This window comes from Anser brachyrhynchus (assembly GCF_964034855.1).
Source record: "Anser brachyrhynchus genome assembly, chromosome: 1".
Lineage (NCBI taxonomy): Eukaryota > Metazoa > Chordata > Aves > Anseriformes > Anatidae > Anser > Anser brachyrhynchus.
Genome location: NC_137694.1, coordinates 43406514 through 43423601, shown reverse-complemented (window position 1 = coordinate 43423601; position 17088 = coordinate 43406514). Strand labels below are relative to the sequence as shown.

The 17088-nt window shown below is 51.3% G+C and overlaps 1 protein-coding gene across 12 annotated transcripts in view; it reads right to left on the bottom strand.

The window, feature by feature from the left end:
- ZC3H7B (zinc finger CCCH-type containing 7B) overlaps positions 1–17088 on the bottom strand; it is a 45255-nt gene that overhangs the window by 4048 nt on the left and 24119 nt on the right. For all 12 annotated transcript variants that reach the window (XM_080572023.1, XM_080572022.1, XM_080572024.1 and 9 more), the window contains exons 14-22: positions 16764–16969; positions 15932–16032; positions 14664–14845; positions 10911–10996; positions 5935–6068; positions 4562–4667; positions 3334–3442; positions 1494–1627; positions 560–723 (exon numbers count right to left, since the gene is read on the bottom strand). In XM_080572023.1, coding sequence (XP_080428149.1) covers positions 560–723; positions 1494–1627; positions 3334–3442; positions 4562–4667; positions 5935–6068; positions 10911–10996; positions 14664–14845; positions 15932–16032; positions 16764–16969 — 1222 coding nt within the window. The remainder of the gene's footprint in view (positions 1–559; positions 724–1493; positions 1628–3333; positions 3443–4561; positions 4668–5934; positions 6069–10910; positions 10997–14663; positions 14846–15931; positions 16033–16763; positions 16970–17088) is intronic.

Below are 17088 nucleotides of genomic sequence, written 5' to 3'. Positions count from 1 at the left end.
CAGAATGAAACGGTTTGAGCTAGAACTGGACCAGCAGGAATGAGAAGAAATAACCACACGAGAGAGGAAATGCCAGGTAACTCTGGACAGCCACAAGCGGCACAGCCTTTTCTCTAACCAAAACAGCATTTCTAACCATCACAGGCCTTCTGAAGACACCTCAAGGCGCTGATTCAGCGGGCATGAGACATTCAAACCATTTAATAAAGCACCTGGGATTCCCCCCAGAATTGGGCCAAGCAGCCTCTGTTTAGCAGAGCAAGAGCTGAGCGCAGCCTGGCCACACAGGGCATGGGTGCAGACACGAAGCTTGCTCTCGTTTTCTAAAGTCACATGCCCGGGAATGTATTTTTACCACTGAATTGTGTGGTTGAACACCTCTGGGACCCAACATAGCCTCACCATCACCCAGAACTGTCAGCGCCTTCCACTGCTCCTCCAACTGGAAGTCCCCGGGGACTCCGGGAGAGGAAGAGGAGGAGGAGGAAGGATGATGGAGTCCCTGGGCCCATCCCCGCTGCAGCGGCACACGAGGGAGACGAGGCTGTGCGCACGGTACCTTTCGCAGAGCTGGAACTCGCCCATGGGGAAGCGGTAGCTCCAGCAGCTGGAGTCACTGTCCGAGGTGAAGACCTTCTCCTTGTGCTTCTCCGACTGGATGTGCTGCTGCCACTGCTTCTTGCTGTTGCTGTTCTTCCCGCAGAGCCAGCAGTGGTAGCCCATCTAACCGGCGCAGAGAGAGGGCAAAGGGCCAGTCAGGGCGTTAATACCCACAGCCACCGGCCTTCCCCACACCGGCACTGCGTCTCCCCACCTCCTTCCAGAGCATCCTGGAAGCTCCACTCACTGCACAACCTCCCACACTTCCCTGCCACGTCATCTTCAGGGCACCACGCTGCCACAAAGGGGGAGCAGAAGAGATGTTCTGCCTGGGTCTACCTACAGCTCAAAGTCGGGCTCAGAGAACACGACAGCCCAGGTCACTGCTGAAGACCCAGGCAGCCTGACTGTGAGGCACTCAGGCAGCGCGGGACCCCTCAGGAGCACAAACCCTTCCACCAGACACCATCCTCGGGCTAAGGTGCCACATCTGCCTCCGTTTTTTCTGTGCCTTTGTGCTCCAGACACAGCTCCTCTCCAAGCTTCTCCCTCTTCTCCTCCAGGCCAGCAGCGGCTTGCCCAGCTTGCCCAGGAGCAGGCAGGAACCCTGAGGAGAGGCTGAGCCCACGTGAAAGGCAGCCTGAGGCAGACTCCTACTGACTTGGCGATTAACAGAAAAGCCCTTGCAGAGCCTTGCTGACCCTGGGTTGATCCCCTCCCACCTGATCTGTGCTGCTCTTGCTGTGCTGCTCCAAGCTGTCCACTTAACCTACATCAGCACGGCTCTTTCCAACGAGAGCAATTCAGTCCCTGCTAGCTCGCACCCGGAGCAGAGGAGAGGCTGCCAGCGCTGAGGAGGGAGAGGGATGAAGAACGAGAGAGCGGCTGTTTACCATGATGTCAGCGTAGTCGGTGGGCATCTGGATCTGCTTCTCCCCTTCTCGCGAGGTGAGCGGCGTCCCCTCTCCAGGCTTCCCAGGATTGTGTTTCTTTAGCCACATGTCATAGGTCTGCTGCATATCTAGTACTGCACAAAGGCGACCCGTGAAGTCACTCAGACAACCTCCCGCACCGTGCACAAACTACAAGAAAAGGACGAGCGCTGGGGCAGCCCTTCCCTCCCCTCCCCGGCGCAGCAGCACCTGCCGTCAGCGTGAAGGCCAGTGCTCGGGCAGGCCCGATGTCACCTCCCTGGATGAGAGCCCTGGGGAGAGCAGCCAAATCCACCCCTCCCCGCCTGGCCAGGGGCACACCACCACCAACTGTCTTGCTGTTGAGGGACAACCACGACAGCAGCTACATGAAGTATTCAAGAAGGAGAGAAGCTGCCCTGAGATCTCCACGGACTTCGCTCCACAGGGAGATTCTTCATCAGGCCCGATTCTGCTTGACCCCAGCAGACATCTCACTGCAGCCACAGCAGAGGCAGGGGCTGGATTTGGATCTGTCCCTTCCCTCTAAGCCTACGCTTCATCCTCAGCACTCAAGAGGGAGCAGAGCCCACAAGCAAGCTGGCCACAGGAAGCACTGGGGAGGGGAGGAAGACCTACTGATGGCCTGCCCCAAGTTCAAAACCCACCCAGAGGAGTGCAGTTAATGTCTCGGTGCTTTTGGTTAAAAACCCATTTGGGATGCTAGTGGGAGGCGAAATTGTGGCTGGAAGCTTTGACTGCACACCTGCCTTTCCAAGACCAACTTGGGAGAGAGGAAACATAAACGCTGCACGCAGCAACGTGACGCTCCAAGTGCGATGCGTTAGTGATTTACTCCTCGCTAAATGGGTAATTGAGGAATTCAAGGCAGTGGGGGATAATTAATGCAAATTCCCCCAAACTGAAACAACACTGTCATTTGAAGATTTACCTTCATGCTTGAGCAAACACACCCAGACTGGTCTGATGCGCTTTCAAAGGCCCCAGCAACAAAAGGACCTGCACTGTACCAAATATCACTGCGTGGCACAGCACAGAAAGACACTCCATCCAAGTGCAAAGAATGACCGTCCTTCAAGCTTTCCAGCATCTCCCCCCAGAGCTAGGTGAGCACCTGGACAACTGAGCGTTGCAAAGACAGCCTGAATAAGCAATGATTGCTGCCAGAGAGCTGGTGGTCCCTCCAGCAGCCCCATCACCGTCCCCGTGGGCACAGAACCGTGCAGGGCTCAGCTGGTGCCAGCCCAACTGAAGCAATTTCAGGGAGCTGCCAGGGGAACAGCCTGCGGCCCTGCCTTGCAGGGGGTGGGATGATAGGACGCTGAGGAGGGTGACTGGTGAAGGACTGACAGGTGACATGTGCATCCCTCCAAGGTTTCCCCCAGAAAGTAAGCTGGGAGCCCGCGTAATTAATTCCAGACCAGCTCCTCTGCAAAGGCACCACCCAGTGATGTTCTCATTCCGGATCTCAAATCCACTCCTTTGCATACAATGCTATGAACAGGGAGTGCCGCAGCCCAGGAGCACGGCGTATGAGCAGAACCGGGCAAGAAAGCCAAGGCAGATACAAGACAGACAAGAAAGATACAGGAGCAGCTACAGGTCAGGACTGGCGCTCTGGCAGAGCTCCATACAGGGCCAGGCCTGGGACAGCACAGGCAACCAGAGGGACACTGTAGATAAATCTACCCCATAACCCCACCTAAGCTCATGGTACCAGGAGCTTTGTCTGCTCCACCTCTGCTGTCAGGAGTGTGCCTTAACTGACCCAGCATCCCCTGCCCGCATTTCCCCCACTCACTTTTATTTTCCTTCATGAAGGTCCACATGTCTCTCTCTTCAGGGCTGTGGGCGAAGGAGCAGTTGCCCACATACTGGCATTTCCTGCCATTTTGTGCATGGATACACAACTGTTAAGAGACAGAGAGCAAAATATAGCATCTGCTCAAACACTCCTTGCTAGAGGGGAAAGTGGGTTCAAAAAAACCGACAAGGGCATTAAATCGCACACAGGAAAGGTCACAAAGCAGGACACATCACACATCGTTAACTCACGCTTCTTTTCCTCAAGCCCTTGACGACACGAAAGGTAAGATTTCCCTACAAACCCACAGGCAGCTCAGTTCAGCACCTGCCTTCTCTCTCCTGTTCCCATATGCAACTGGTCAAGGGGTGAGGCAGCAGGGAGTAGCCTGGACTGACCCAACAGTGTCTCCTGCTGGTCACACTGCTGGTCCCCAAAGGTGACGCATTCTCCAGCCAGAGTGGCCTTGGGGCAACCTGCCTCTATTTCATGACCCCCGACTCACCTGCTGGCCTCATCTCCTACTGGCACAGCCGTAAATAACTTGCCCCCCCCCCCAGCTTCTAGCAACAGGCCCGCAACTGGAGAGCGCCCAAGACCCCACAGATGGCCTTGCACCTGCCCACGGATTAAGGGGCAGCAGATCCCATGAGGCAGGAGGGAGAGGAGCTTTCTAATTCAGGGATAAGAGAGGGAGAGAGAGATTATCAATTGCCATACTCAGGGCTGGGGATGGGGGTTGGATATCTGTAGTTTTCCTCACAACACGTGGCTTTCTAGCTGAGTTCCTACTTTTGCTTTCAAAACACATCTTGGGCAAGTTTCACAACAGACAGCAGTCCAGCCACAGCAAAGGCAGGGACAGGCTTCTCCCAAGTACTCCTTCTCACCCACATTGAGAAACCCTGACCTAAGGGGAGACTTAAATCTCATCTCCAAACCCTGTGCCAGCCAGTCCTTGAGACGGTGACTGCATTAACAGCAGCATTAGAAACTTGCATACGTGTGTAATAGAGTGGTTTAAATGAGTGCCCCTCCTTTTTCTGCTCCACCCTTTTGCTGGACGTGTCTGAGATCTCTCTGCTCTCAGTTTGTGCTGCCCTCCCACCTCATCCAACACGTGACTGCTTCCCCGCCAGGTCTACAAGGGACCAGGCCTCAAAGCACTGCACAAACCGGGAGGGAAGGGGAAGGGGCACCTGGCTGAGCCAGTTGTGGGGCTTACATCATATTGCTGTGGGAAGTTGCGGATGGAAGGCAGTGGTCGGACAGACACCCACTTCTTCTTTGCTTTGGACATCACCAGCAGAACACGACGTTCCTTTGTCCAACTAAGGAGGAGAGAATAAATCAACAGAGGCAAAAGGAAGAACAGAACGAGGTTTTGTTTTCCTCAGAAACCCTCGAATATTGAGAGATGACCAGACCCTACAGTCCAGCTCATCCCTGCCACTATCTGGCTGCTCCTAGATATGCGCATCTGTGGCAGAGAAGCCAGAAGAAGGGTGTTTAGGAGGATTTCTCCCTGTACTTCTTGCATGTTTCCTGGGATATATCTTTCCGTAAAGCCACAAAAGTCTCCCCCAAGTCTTGCGTGGCATCACCATGGATTACTAAACATCTGTGTTCCACCCTTTGACACAGCCAATTCTTGTGCAATCAGATCCATGAAAAACATTTGGGAATATTTTCTGCTTGAAAGGTGCAGTGTAAAATGCAAGTCATTACAAGCACTGTCTTACAAACAGGTGCCAGTAAGTACTAAGTCTCCTGCAGCACCAGGAGGTACCCTGAGCAAAAGCCCCAGCTCTGTTCAGCAGCTGCACAGAGGTGTTATCCTCCCATTCCAGGAAGCGATCCTCTCCTGCTCGCTTCCTCCAGCGATGCTGCTTCTGTGTCTTTTTCATCAAAGGTCTTATATTTGCAATAGGATGCTGGACTGCGCCTTTGTGGTTTGCATTTTGGGAACTGACGCCCTATAAACTACTCCATCCTATGCTGCTAGGTCGCCTGGGTGAGAGGGGCCACAGTTTCTGTGTCCCAGTGGCTCCCTCCCCGCTGATACTCCCTTTCTATCAAAACAAACGTCCTTATGGGCCCCAAGAAACTTGGAGGTGCAAACGGACAAGACATGCATCAGAGAAGAGCAACAAAAACCATGAAAGGGCCAAGGAAACTAATTTAAAAGGAAGCAGAACACCTTGAATCATTGCTAATAGTGACACGGCAGGCATCTTCAAACAGCACGGAGTACGAACAAGTGCAGAGGAGAACTATCTTAGTGACCTTGTTAAGGAGAAATAATAACAACTGGAGAAAAGGGAATTGCAAAAACTGGACTGCAAGCACCAGGATTATGAGCCTGGCTGTGATGCACCAAGCACAGTGCTGGCTGCAAGTCCTAACAGTAGCGAAGAGAGCTGGAAACTGGAAAACAGTTACCTGCAAAGCTCACTATAAAACACCCCGAGGAGCAAGAGGCTGCTAGGAAGCCTCATAGCTTCTTCCAACAAAGCCAAATGAAGCCCTTGAGAAGGTAAGAGGAGAAATTCTTGCCCTTCAGGAAGGGTGGGGGAAAGAGAAGGTTGCATTGCTCACCAGTGGCGGGCTTTGGCACTACAGTACTTGAGGTCTTTATCTGGCTCCACCAGCTGCCCGTTCCTCCAGCACTGGCCACACACAAATTTCATCTGGAGGTCAAAGGTGCTCGACGTGGGAGCGCGGGGAGAAGCCTGGGGAAGAGAACCAGCACCTCAGGCAAACAGAGCCCAACGCACCCCCCTTAAAATGCCGCGGAGGCGCTGGCAGCTCCCTGCATGCCCGCGTGCCAGCGACAAGCTGGATTAAATCAGAGCCAGCCCAACTCTCCTCTGCCAGTGTTAGCTGGTGGCCTGTCGAGATACCAGACAGGAGCAAAGCCACCGCTTGCTTCAGCACGATTCCCTGGCTTTTGACGTCTGGCCAAGAGCGCAGCCAGCCTGGCAGCTGCCAGCGCTGACCAGGCCTGGCTGCCAAACCCCTGCAGCGTATCGCCATGTACAGACAAGCTCTGCAGGACCTGCCCCAGCGCTTAATCCCCACTTCCCCGCAGGGAAGGCAATCCGTGTGTCCCTCGCTATCCACGGAGGGAGCTCGGTCGTGCAGCTGGAGGAGCCCCTGGGGGGAAGCCAGAGCGTGACACAAGACAGGACCTGCTTTTGGACCAAGAGGCTCATGTTACATCCAGCATTCGACACACTGAAGGCAGAGCTAGATCCTCTTGTTAATACCCTTCAAAGCAACTTCTGGGCAGGTTTCCATCCCTCACAGTTCCTTTGCTGTGGGTTTCGCAGGCAGTTAATCGTGATCTCTGGACAGAGGTACAACCATTAACACACATACTTCATATCTCAGCCACTTCACTTCATTGGCCTCCTACCTGTCACTGTGAGACAGCTGCTTTGGGATTATGACCAACAGGCTGTTGGGAGAAAAATGGAGCGAATCCCATATCACCATTGCCTCGTATTTTCTGAGCAAATCTCTAAAAAGTCATTTAAATTTTATACCACCACTGGAAGACGTGAGGCTGGTGTCTCCAGCTCATTTCCAAACCAAAGAGCAAACCTGACTGCACGCCAGTAGCTCCGGGCACGGGCAAATGTGAGGGTACAAGCAAGAACCTCCAACAACAAAGGTCACGTACCAGTAGGCAGCTCACTGCCTGCTCACCTCACAAGCAGCCCCCGCAGCCTTGCCTTCTAACCCTGAGCATCTCACAAGGAGCAGACAGGCAGGCAATGTCCCTGAGGAGCCAGCAATAGCAGGAGCGTGGATCCTATTGCATCACCTCTCAAAGGGAAAATAGCAAGCACAGGATGGTGTGGAATCAAAGCATCTCCCAGGAACACTACGTAAGCTATTGACTACCACTCTGCACCCTCCAGACCTAGTCTTTTGAAGCAGATCTGACAGACAAAGGTCCTCCAGCACTGTGAAAAGCTAACGAGAGAGCTGACCTTTGTCTGTGCTGACTACAAGAGGCTCTCACTGCTGCAGATGTCCCAGAAAAAGGACCCTTCCAGAGAACCACCATCTCTCTTGAAAAGCGGCGGTGTTTCTGGCCTGCTTGCCTGCACGGCAGCCTTTCTGGCGGCATCGGGCATGTGACCTTTTCATCCGTCAGCTTTCACAAACGCCGGTGACCACCAAATCACGTCAAAGTGGCCTGCTGTGGAATGAGCAGGGCTGAGACCCGGGATATCACAGAAGGCAATATTGTACCTCTCCCTCAAATGTGGCCTTTGATCAGTAGTTTTAATCTCCACCTGGTGTCCAAAGAGAATTACTTTACAGCTTGCCGATGACCAGCCAAAACTACAGAGCTGAAGTAACAAATTAGCACTGAGGGAATGCTCCCTTTTACCAGCCCAGTGCTGTCTACCATATAACCCACCAGGAGACAGATTCCACAGCACGGTCAGGAAGCTCGGCTCAAATCTACTGACCCAACAAAAAGAAAAAACAAGTGGTTCCAGAAGGCACAACACATCAGAAATAGAGAACGTGTTTCTCAGGTAATTCTGGTGCTCTGGGCTGCTTTTTCAGACAATTCTTGACAAAAAGAAGCCCCATGCCTTTCTTCACGAGAATCACGCAAACTGCTGGTCAATCCAGCGGGCATGTGTGCTCCCAGGGGATTAGGAGGAAAGCGAAAATCAAAGCTGCTGGTGTTGTTGCTACATGACTGTATTTGTAAAGGCAAGACACATACCTGGCAGGCTGCTGATAACCAACAGTGTGGAAATTAGTATCACATGAGGCTCTAGCAGACCAAGCCAGGCAAAAGTGCCTTCGGCTGTGGCACCACCCCTTGTTACGAAGCCAGACAATATAGAGTTAGCTGTGCACCATGGCAACCAAATAAATAAAAGTCTTTGGCACGACAGCTCCCCTCTTCAGGCTTTGCAGAGAGCAAAGCCCCAGCACGGCCACTCATGTCTCCCAACTTCAGGAACTCCTTTCGGTCATACTGGAATGCTCTCTGGAGGATCCATGTGCCCCCTTGGGGGATTATTCAGGGGGTCTGGGCTACTCAGCCACCTGAGTGAGCTGTACTTAGGTATGAGTACTCCTCATGAGAGAGGGAGGGACGTTCCTTTCCTCTCCCTAAGCTGCTAATTCTGAGGGCAGTTTTTATGGTGGTTCTGCAGCTGGCTAGTGGGGTAAAACAGAACAGCCCCCAAGAGACAGAAGAACGAAGGGCTAAGCCCCTTAGTTCCCAAGGATGCAGTGGGAGCTGAGGACACCCAACTACCTACAGCTATCGCTCCTGATGACTACCTCTTCCATCAGCAGCCACAGGGTTTACTCCTACGTCAGCCTGTGTGGGATCAAACACGTGGGACCAAGTACCAGATCCCTGGCAGGTGTTGAGCAAGTGGTGTATCGTCATCTTCCATTTCTTGCTAAGTCTCCTGACCCGTGTCACCACGGCTGCCAGGCGTCCGTGTGCTGCCTGCTTCTCTTCTCCACAACTGGCTGGCCCCAGCTGCTACGTGAGTCCAGCTGGCAGCTGGGACAAAACTGCAGCAAAATCCCTGGGAACAACTTTGCTTCCGCTGACCAGAGGGCGCCGGGGCAAGCATAGATCACCCTGGGCGGTGAGAAGGACAGTTCTGCTTTTACAGCACTCCTGGGAAGTTGTCTTTGCCAGGCAGCCAACTTTGAAAGCGGGGAGGACACTAAGAAAACTCTGAGTCACGATAGCCTGCTTGGACTGAAGAGCATAATGGCAAAAGTAAACAGCTCTCAACGGATCCATTAGTCCTGCCCCAGGGTCTTCAGCAGCAAGCCCACGTCTCATCCCAGCGCACAGCTCTCTGGCTGAACACATGCTGACGCCAAAGCCATGGTTTTCTACTGCAAACAGATACATCTGACTGACTTGACTCTGCCTCCCTGCCCAGTGCCAGGCTGCCAACCCCTGAAGACCACGGATGGTGCCGCTGGTAGGCACTTTCTGACTGGACCAACAAGGCTTCTGCTTTGCCTCTGCACAAACTGAGGCCCTGGGAGGGCTGAGGTGCAAACCAGCTTTATGCCAGGCATTTCTGGGGTGCAAACAGACTTTGCCGTTGGCCATCAGTCCCAAACATTGCCCAACAGATCCTGAAATTAAAGCTCTCTGCCCATCTCCTGATGGCTGATGTAGCAGGCACTGGCATTTTTCTTCCTCAACCTCTGTCCCCTGCAAGCTGTAACAGCTGGAAATGAAACCCTCGCTCAGCATCCAGATCCCATGTGCTTCCGTGGACATCTCAGACCATGCCTGACAAACAGCTCATTCTTCTAACGGCAGCACCTCCAGGCAAAGGCGAACTCGAAGCTGCAAGGCTCACAAGCCATCCATCTATCCTGTTTTATCCCCATTATGCACAGAGAACGACAAGACAGAGCTTTCTGGAAAACATAGGCAGATCCACTGCAGGCAGGACAGAACCAGTCACGACTTCAATCTCCATGGGGAAGGGACTGCTGATGTAAATCCAACCACTGTCACAAACTGCTGCAGATTCACAGTTAGCTTCCTCCCCTGCAGAGATGCAGGTAGCTGTCTCTGCCCCTGTGCCAGGCTAGAAGGAGAGCCTAGCCAGCTCTCTCTGAAGGGACCATCCAGATCATCTGGGCTCACTTCTCATGCAATACAGGCTATAGAAACTTGTCCCATACCTTCAGGACCAAACCTATAGCTTCCTGAGAGGTTAGAACAAATTGCTCAGACAACTCAGACAGCTTTGGGAACTAGAGACCTTGGTTACTCTGGACCGTTCCTTCCCATTCCTCAGTCAGCACCCTCTCCTCCAACCGCTTCTGCCCACAACAGCAGAACGTGCACGTATGTTGCTGAGCATTTCCTCCAAGATGACTCCACCTCATGCACCATAACCAGTAGATTGCTGGACACAGCCCACTGAGAGCATCAGTGTAAGTCACCCGAGTCATTCCTGGTGGGCTAACCCAAGGTGATCGCACCTGCTCTTCCCAGCATCAGCACCCTACTGCCTCCAGGATACTGCCTTCCTGCTGGAGCAAGGGCACTTCACCATTGTTTGGGAGCTCTCACCCAGGAGACCTCAACCTCAGCAACACCTGAGCTGCCAGTTCCACCCACTCCAGTGTTCAGAGTAGTCCCACGGGTCATGAGTCACTTCTCGAGTCCTCCAAACTTGCCATATCATCTGTCGGCCACTAAAGGGCAGCAGGACCCCTTTGATCCCTACCCTGTGTGACCAGGATCCCCCAGGTCTCCTGGTTTCACTAGCAAGGTGTCACTGGAAGCACCGTTCTCCGTGCGTTGCCCTCCCTGCTAGGGAGGCTTCTCCCCACCACTGAACTGAGCAGATACAACGCTGCAAAATGAGGTGCAAAGATCATCACTAGCACTGCAAACAGGAAAGCTCTCAGCTGCCCTCCTCCTCAGTGGCCAGCCTGGTCTGCCTGGGACCTGTGAGGCACAGCAGTGGGAGGAAAAGAGAAAACGTGCTGGAGCAGCTACAAGCAAAACCAGGCTGGGAGCCCGAGATGCACCTTACCATGCTGTTGGCTGGTTTGCTGGCATGTGCCTCCATCTGTTGCCAGTACTTCTTGGATTCCTGCACAATATCTTCGTGGGTCATTCCTGGGAACAAGAAGGAGGAGACAGGACTGAGCTACAGCTCTTCAACCAACAGAAGAGAGGGAGGGAGGGAGGGTTTGCAGGTATTCCCACGTTGTGGCTCAGGAATCCCCGTGTGACTGACAGTCCCACCAGGAACATCAGAACATGGGTTGTGAGGGAACCCAACACCACCACCGAACCTGTTCAGGCACAGGCTAGGGAAGGAACTCTCTCCAGCGCTCCTGCTCAAGCCAGACGAAAGGGGAAGAGTTTGGTCTCCTGGGCTCATTCAGACCTGGTCTTCTGCTGAGGATGTGTGCAAAGGACCCTGATGCTGACTCCAAGACTGACGCTGATTCCTGACCAGGTATTGAGACCTAAACCAAGGCTCTCCCCCAACACCTTATCAACTGATCCTACTCAAGGCTCTGAAGACAGCGCTTAGTTTGAGTTTTGCCACTAGCCTGGAAGATTTGAGATATCTCACTGTCTCAGACATCTAGCATCTCCAAAAACCCAGAAGTCTCACCTAATCCCTGCTGTTACACACTTCAAGTTGTTGGAGGTGCTCATCAATTGACAGATGGAAAAGAAAGTTGCATTTCAACACAAACACCAAGTCCACCCAAGGCAGCAAGACCAGAAGTGCTACACCAACCAAGGAACAGCTGCTTCTATGTAACCAGCGAAGAAAGATCTGCAAGGTTTCAGGAATCAGAAACACATCAGTCAGCGAGAAAAAAGGTTGGTCAGAGCTTATCTAAGGAATTATCTCCTGACCAACTGAAGAGGTGAAGGAACAGTCCCTGCCAGCACCAACCAGGCAGATGGCTGCTGCAGTTCTCAGAGTACTAGATGTCAAGAGAAAAGTATGTAAGAGTAGGAACCGGTCAGTGTGAGGACTGACTCTGTTAGAGACAAGCCAAGGCTTTTTAAAGTGCTATAAAGCCCTGAGATACCTGCCAAAACAAACTGAAGAAGTATCTTACAACTGCCAGTTGATGGGAACAAGTGGGGTGCTGAGGATGGCCTTGGTGCAGCATCCCCAGCACAGAGAGGTTGCAAAATTCCTTGTTTTGCTTTTGCCAATGGCCTTTATTATTGAAGTGTGGTGTTCCCCAGGCATGCCGCATCTCTGATCTGGGAGCCAGCACGTTCCAGAACATAAGGGCCAGCAAACACAAGTTTTCCTCTCAGCTTCAGTTACGTGCAACTTCAGTAAGCCACAGCATTCCTGACCTCAGTTTCCCCATTTGTGATTTCAGCTGTCCAAGTGCCTGCCAGACAACAATACTGCTGTTTGTACAGGGCTTGGACAGGATGAAAAGAATTTCTTCAAGAAGTTTTGCTTAGGTTTCCAAAATGGCAGCTGCTGCCTAGCTGGTACTTCCAACTCAAGAGCTCTTTGCAGATTTTCTTCTTGTTGACCATTAATCCCAGAGGACACTGAAGAGTTAGGAAAACTGCAATTCCCTCTCCCACGTCCAAGTATTCCAGGGCTGGACACAGCCCTGATCCATTCTTTGGAGACAAACCTTAAAAAGCTGGGAAAACCACAGCAGAGAGTTAATCCACTGCACTGGACGTGGCAGAGAAAGGGCCAAAGCAATCTCCATCTTCGCCATTCTGCACACCTGCACTGTGAGACAGGGCATGCAGAGCCAGCATACACAGCTCTTCTCAGAAGACTGAATTTCAAATGAAGTCCTTAGCAAGCAACTGCCTTCTCCCACTCCCAGAAATCTGAACTAACTCAATAATACGGTCTAGAAATGTAGTGGTCAGAAGAAAGCCCTCCCAGATACGAAAGGATGTTTTCCGATATGCCAGCTCCACAAAGCATGACCTGTCCCAAACAGACACTCTGGGAAGCAAAGGCCGATATGCCGATCACTTTTAACACTTCAGCATCTTTTGCAACATCACTAGTGAAGACAAGACCCTGTGAGTTCCACCGATGGAAGAAGATAGCAAGATGTCTGTGAATAGCCACAGTGAGGAAGGAAACCGTCCTGCTCGCCCCCATTTTCAGACCATGGGAACCTTCACCCTGCTAGTACAATCCTTTATCCCTATGAACAAAGCCACATGCTCTGTAAGAGCTCAAATGGCTGTGAAATGCAACAGCCCACTGGTTTCAAATGCAAGCTACTACGAATGATGGATGCCCCCTTCCTATTTTTGCAGAGCAGACGGTACCCAAATCAAGCTCTCTACTCCAAAGCTAAAGCCTTCCCAGAGACTGGTGACAGCTACCTTTCATCTCTGTTGCCTTAACAAGGGCTATAGTTAAGAGAGGTAATAATCTATCACTCCAGGTAAGAAAGCTCAAAAGGAGAACAGGCTCATATATACAACAGCCTTGCAGAAAAAAAGATGATGGCTCTCCCGTTGTTGGAAAAGATGGGAATAAGCAGAAGACGTACCGACCATTTTTGCAGCTAAACTCATGGCTTGTTTCAGCTCCTAGTTTTCCTTTTGAAAGTCACTCCTTCAAGGAAAGAAGGCATGAAGCAAAAATCAATTACCCATTTCATCTACAGGCAGAAAAGGAAGGAAGAAGGAGAGAAAAGAAAAGAAACTTTTTCTAGATATAAAAAAAAAACAACCAAAAACATAGAGTGGGGAAAAGAGCAAGCTGCTTGAATACTAGAGTGCCCAGAGTACTACAGGCAGTATCATTAACATTTAGGGCAGCAATCCTTGCCTATGGCTCACAAGCAACATGTTGTCTTAGAAACTCCAGTGCTGTAATTTTTTAATTTCCTGTGGCCACAAGTGAGTGAGGCCAACTGAGAAGAATACAGATGGCATCTGCCATCTTGTTCATCCCTGTCCCTCGTGAGCCGAGCCAAGCCAAGGCTCAGGACTGCATGAGCTACAGTGACAGGCACTTGAACAGTAAATTAAACTAGTTGCTCCCAACTACATCAAAGAATGGTAAGAAAAATCTAAACCATATTTTCTCTCTGAAGTACTCCCATTAACCAGGCTGGGTCCTGCACTAAACAAGACCCCATGGTGAAAAAACATCCAGGCAACATTCTGGGTGGACCCCCATCCACTCAGTTAACAGGAGAACAGCAAGACAAACCCCCCAGCACTGTCAGAGAGAGAAAGGAGTGCAAGGGCCAGATGTGGCAGTGTTGTTGTATGAGTGACCTGAATATAATCCCTGTAATCTCTTCAGAGGCACACCATCAAAGCCTTTTTGGAAAACACCAAGTATCTTGTCATTCTCCACTCTTGGTGAATTTGTTCAGAGAAACTGAAGACACACAGCCTTTCTTTTTATAACTGCTTTGTCACCTGTGCGTGCTGCTATTCTCACTGCATCAGATGTTCATTCTGGGACCCAATTGCTATTTAGGGTCTTCCACAGGATTTAAGCACCAAAACACCTCCGGGGATTCAGCCCTACCTAACAATTATTTCAACTTATGCAGCTGCTCCCAAAGGAAAAGCTTCCTGGTCTGCAATTTACAGGAGCACCTGTAAAGGGACAATATCCGAATCACCTCACGGAACACCCTGGCACTATTTTCTGTGTCTCTGAGGAGAGAGATCAAGTGAGCAACAACTTCTCAGCGCTCCCAAATCACTCCCTTTCCCTCCCAAGTGGCCCCAGGCACGTGCTGGAGGAAACTCAGGTGCATGCATCGCCAGCCCTGCACCAAGCCACACTCACCTGAATATTGCTGCAGCAGCCAGACCTTGAGCTCGATGAAACTATGAGCAAAGTGGCAGCTGTCCTCGCGCAGGCAGCCGTAACGCACCTCGTGCCGGCACACGTCAAACTGAAAGTGTTCCTGGAACTGGCGGATCTTGGAGTATTTCAGGGAGGTGGAACGCACAATGTGGACCAGACACCTGCAGCCAGGCCAGGGAAATTTTAATCACTGGAGGACCAAATCTTCAGCCCTCCTCCTTACGTCTGATTTTCATACAATTGACTGGGAAGGCAGATGATCAACTCTGAGAGAGGCAACTCCCGTTGGGAAAACCAACCACCCGTCCTCCCACTCTGCATAAAATCTAGATAGATATTTGCAGTCTCTTCAGCCCATGGGTGATGCCCTGCTCAAGATCAGAGATCAGACAGAGTTTAAAACATGCAGCAAATATAACAACTCCTCAGGCTCAGCAAGGCTCCAACTCTCAGGCTGCCAAGAGCCAGAAGGGGTTGTATTACTGTGTACTTGACAAGTTTTCTTACACTTGTTTTCCTAAACATTCATTATCAGCCAGTCAGAGGCAGGATCCCGAGCTAAAGGATCTTTGGATTGACCTTTACATAAAGGCCAAACTCAAAGGCAAATTAAGTCAATGGAAAACTTAAGTGATTCCAAATGGGCTTTGCTTATGCCTGAAATCCCTCAGCACCAGAAGCAAACGCGCAGGGAGAAGCGTACAGCACTACTGATCGTGTCTTTAAGCTACCCAATGATTGGAACCCACGGGAGGGAGGGGGAGAGGAAGGGAGAGAGGGAGAGAGAGAGGGAGAGTGAGGGAGAGAGAGAGAGAGAGAGAAAGAGAGAAAGAGAGAAAAGGAGAGAAAGAAAGAGAGAAAGAGAGGAAGAGAGGAAGAGAGAAAGAAAGAAAGGAAGAGAGAAAGAAAGGAAGAGAGAGAAAGAAGGAAAGAGAGAAAGAAAGGAAGAGAGAGAGAGAGAGAGAAAGAGAGAGAGAGAGAGAGAGAGAGAGAGAGAGAAAGAGAGAGAAGAGAGAGAAGAGGAGAAAGAGAGAGAAAGAGAGAGAAAGAGAGAGAAAGAGAGAGAAAGAGAGAGAAAGAGAGAGAAAGAGAGAGAAAGAGAGAGAAAGAGAGAGAAAGAGAGAGAAAGAGAGAGAAAGAGAGAGAAGAGAGAGAAAGAGAGAGAAAGAGAGAGACCAGGGGCTTGGAGTTAAACTGGCTGGACGTGTGAGAGATTGCTCCTATCAGCACAACCAACATTCACTCACTTGTTGTCATGGAAACTGTGTTTGGCAGAAAGGTTGGAGCAGACAGCTGGTGTGTCCTTGGTCCCTTTGCTGATAATACGGGGTTTGCTGTCAAAGCAAATCTGAGAAGAGAAGAATTAGCATGCTGGGAAAATCTTAGAAGTGAACCAGAGCCATTTTTTTTGGAAGGGGAAGAAGAAGCGGAGCCAGCCTATTCTAATGTTCAAAGTTAGAACAAGCCTGGTGAAAACTTTGTGGTAGGGCTTTAAAATAAAGTAAGTGAACTTTTGGAAAGGCTTCAGGACAACATTTTTGGCTCATTCTCGACAGTATTTTCCACTGCGGTTGGAAAAATTTTGGTCAGAGCCACATATTCTTTCCCAGTTGGACAACAGAGCAAGAACAAGGGGGAAACGATGGGGAAAAATAAGAAAAGCCAGCTCGCAGCTAAGAACATCTCCCTCCACATATAACACTGCCAACTTGGGGAACTCTCTGCTGCAGTGCGTCAAGAGGGCAAGAGCTAATCCTTAAGTGACTGAGTCAGTGGCTCAGCACAGGCAGCAGGCGGGAAGCTGCTTCGTTATGGGACTGTGATTTTTAAAGCAGCTGGAGCCAAATTGCACTTCAAAACAACACCTCTAGGCAGAAGAGGAGGGTGGTCCCCTGTGGCTGTGTGCACCTCATGCAGCTGGAGGAGTGAGGAGAACTACCTCGCCTTCCTCACACGTGGCTGCATCCATTGCTCGCTGTCCTTCTGGGCACAGGGCACCGGCTGGGGCACATCAATGTCCCAGCAGAGGCACACGGAGGAGATGCTGAAGGCGCCCACTCCCCCCCCTCAGTCCTGTACCTCACAGAGGAAGGTGAAGATGCCCTGATGTTCCTTCAGGAGCTTGGCAATGGTGAGGCTGCTCTGCTTGATGCCACCTAACGGGTCAAAGAGGAGGTCGCGGTTGAGGGTCCCCTTCCTCTCCTCAGTCCACACGTCGATCTCTTCCTGGTGGTACGCGAAGGTGCAGTTATCCCCGTACTTACAGTCCTGCTTGTTAAGCATATCTACAAAGCAACAAACAGCACACACCACCACACAGGGAGGGCGGCCCAGTCAGAAACTAAGCTCTCTTTCGTCTCCTCCCACTGCCCACACCTCACAAGGAGCTGAAAGCAAGAAAACA